The sequence below is a fragment of the Leuciscus leuciscus genome (genome assembly GCF_965113295.1).
Source record: "Leuciscus leuciscus genome assembly, chromosome: 11".
NCBI classification, from domain to species: Eukaryota; Metazoa; Chordata; class Actinopteri; order Cypriniformes; family Leuciscidae; genus Leuciscus; species Leuciscus leuciscus.
In genome coordinates this window covers 34,847,246-34,849,745 of record NC_138735.1, presented here as the reverse complement: position 1 = coordinate 34,849,745, position 2,500 = coordinate 34,847,246, and the positions used below count along the sequence as shown (strand labels likewise).

The 2,500-nt window shown below is 44.6% G+C and overlaps 1 protein-coding gene across 1 annotated transcript in view; it reads left to right on the top strand.

Moving 5' to 3' along the window:
- wwp1 (WW domain containing E3 ubiquitin protein ligase 1) overlaps window positions 1-2,500 on the top strand; it is a 27,255-nt gene that overhangs the window by 13,150 nt on the left and 11,605 nt on the right. Inside the window, exons 13-18 of the mRNA XM_082184290.1 lie at window positions 1-38; window positions 134-262; window positions 932-1,004; window positions 1,084-1,155; window positions 1,240-1,328; window positions 2,242-2,401. The exon at window positions 1-38 is cut by the window's left edge and continues 47 nt beyond it. Of these exons, the coding sequence (XP_082040416.1) occupies window positions 1-38; window positions 134-262; window positions 932-1,004; window positions 1,084-1,155; window positions 1,240-1,328; window positions 2,242-2,401 (561 nt within the window). The remainder of the gene's footprint in view (window positions 39-133; window positions 263-931; window positions 1,005-1,083; window positions 1,156-1,239; window positions 1,329-2,241; window positions 2,402-2,500) is intronic.

Sequence of the window (2,500 nt, the reverse complement as noted above, 5' to 3'; positions counted from 1 at the left end):
ACCAAGACGACGCAGTGGGAAGATCCGCGAACACAAGGGTGAGTGAAGCTCACGACTGTCTTCTACGACGATTCAGATCTGCTGTGTGCTCTCATCACGTGTGTGTGTGTGTGTGTGTGTGTGTGTGAATCAGGCTGCAGAACGAAGACCCGCTCCCAGAGGGCTGGGAGATCCGCTACACCAGGGAAGGCGTGCGCTACTTCGTGGATCACAACACGCGCACCACGACCTTCAGTGACCCGCGGACCGGCAAATCATCCGTGTGAGTCCATCAGTCCGACAGTAGCTGTGTTTAGGGTTAGGGCTAACCCTAACCCTAACTCCGACAGTAGATGTGTTTCCTGACAAACATGAGAATTAAACTTGTGTGAAAAAAATTGTAATATCACATAAAACATCTGTGAATAAAGCACAGTTTCCATCACGTGTTTAAGAGAACAATATCTGGGATACTGATGCAAAGTATCAGTAATAGAATAATAAAAGCTGCTGTAAGTGTGGAAGCCTGTGGCTGTTTCTCCCTCATCATAAACGAGTGTGTCTCGAGCGCCAGACGAAGGGAATTACTCTGGAGGGAATTAAACCAAATCATTCTGATCACACACTCCGGTGTTTCAGAAACACTAAACCAACATTAGAGACGCTGCGACGCCATTGGTCCACTGGTTGATCCAGTTATCCAATCACAGCTGACGCTGAGCCAAAGTCACATGAGTTTATTGTTGCACATTGAGGATTTGTTTGGTAAATGTGTTTCCATCGAGTTAATGGCATGTCGGATAAAAACTATCTTCATATCATTGAGCACATGTTTTTTATGCGCGTTTTAAGATTTCATGTGCATTTCCGTCTGATGGAAATACGTGGATGGAAAAAGCTTGTCATTACAGGCGCTGTTTTCCTCTAATGTGTGTGTGTGTGTGTTGAGCAGCACTAAAGGTCCACAGATTGCATACGAGCGAAGCTTCAGGTGGAAACTGGCTCATTTCCGTTATCTGTGTCAGGTAACACTCGCCCAACTCTCCAACACACATGAAACCCAGTGTGTGTATCGTTTCCTAACGCATGTCTCTGTGTTCGCAGTCCAACGCTCTCGCCAGCCACGTGAAGATCACCGTATCCCGACAGACGCTGTTCGAAGACTCGTTCCAGCAGGTCGAGGAACACACACAGCATCAGCTTCAGTCATGTGACTCTCCCGACAGGTTCTGAATGTTTCTGTTTCACTCCTCACTGTAGATCATGAACTTCAAGCCGTATGATCTGAGGAGGCGTCTGTACGTGATCTTCAAGGGCGAGGAGGGACTGGACTACGGAGGCCTTGCACGGTACAACACACACACACACACTCAATCAGAAAACACCAGCCATTCATACTTTAGCACACAGAACACGCAACACTTGTTTTAATTTGTTTGTCAGTGGATTACAAACACTAATGGGTTAGGGAACTTTATGTGAACACTGTAAGGGTTAGTGCTAACCCTAACCCTAACTGTAGAGAAGCGGAGCTGGAGTTCTGAGAAACTCCATGTTCACTGTATTCTGACACAGAACAGGAAGTGACATCAGAGCTACACAGGAATGCTTCTGTCGGATCGATCGCACTGCATTATCATTTCATATTTAACATATATTTTCATACACAATATTTTCTGAAATTTTTTGACTGATTTATTTAAACATACTTCAAACAATGATGACATCATTAAGTCAAGTAAAAATCTAATGCATTAGTAATAATGTGTTTAAAAAATGATTTTAGTGATATGTTGTTTGTAGCTGATGTGATGTGGACATTGAATGAGTTTCCTGTGGTTGAACGTCAGGTGACATGTTCACAAACACTGATTGGCCATTCACACGAGAGAGGATAATTTTGGCCTGTGGTTTTGTGTTTTTCAACATCCCATGTGTAATTTAGAAGAGTTGGTGGACGGAGAAGAGTGTATGGTCACGGTGTATGTTAACCCTAACGGAGAAGAGTGTATGGTGTATGTTAACCCTAACGGAGAAGAGTGTATGCAGTGTTTCTGTCTAAGAAAAACATCACTTACAATTGGAAGTTTAAGGCAATGTTGACATCATTAGAGACTTGAGTTTTATCTAAAACAACAAACCGTTTTGACAAATTCACCACTTATAAACCGGCCGCTGATGGGTTCGCTTTGTACCCAGTTAGTGATGGTATGGGTCGACTGTGAGTGATGACATCACCCTGGTGTGTGTGTGTGTGTCCAGGGAGTGGTTCTTCCTCCTGTCTCACGAGGTGCTGAATCCCATGTACTGTCTGTTTGAATATGCCGGCAAGAGCAACTACTGTCTGCAGATCAACCCAGCGTCCACCATTAACCCTGATCACCTGTCCTACTTCTGCTTCATCGGGCGCTTCATCGCCATGGCAAGTCTCACACACACACACACACACACACACACACACACACACACTCTAACTCTAACCCTAACCCTAACCCTGATCACCTGTCCTACTTCTGCTTCA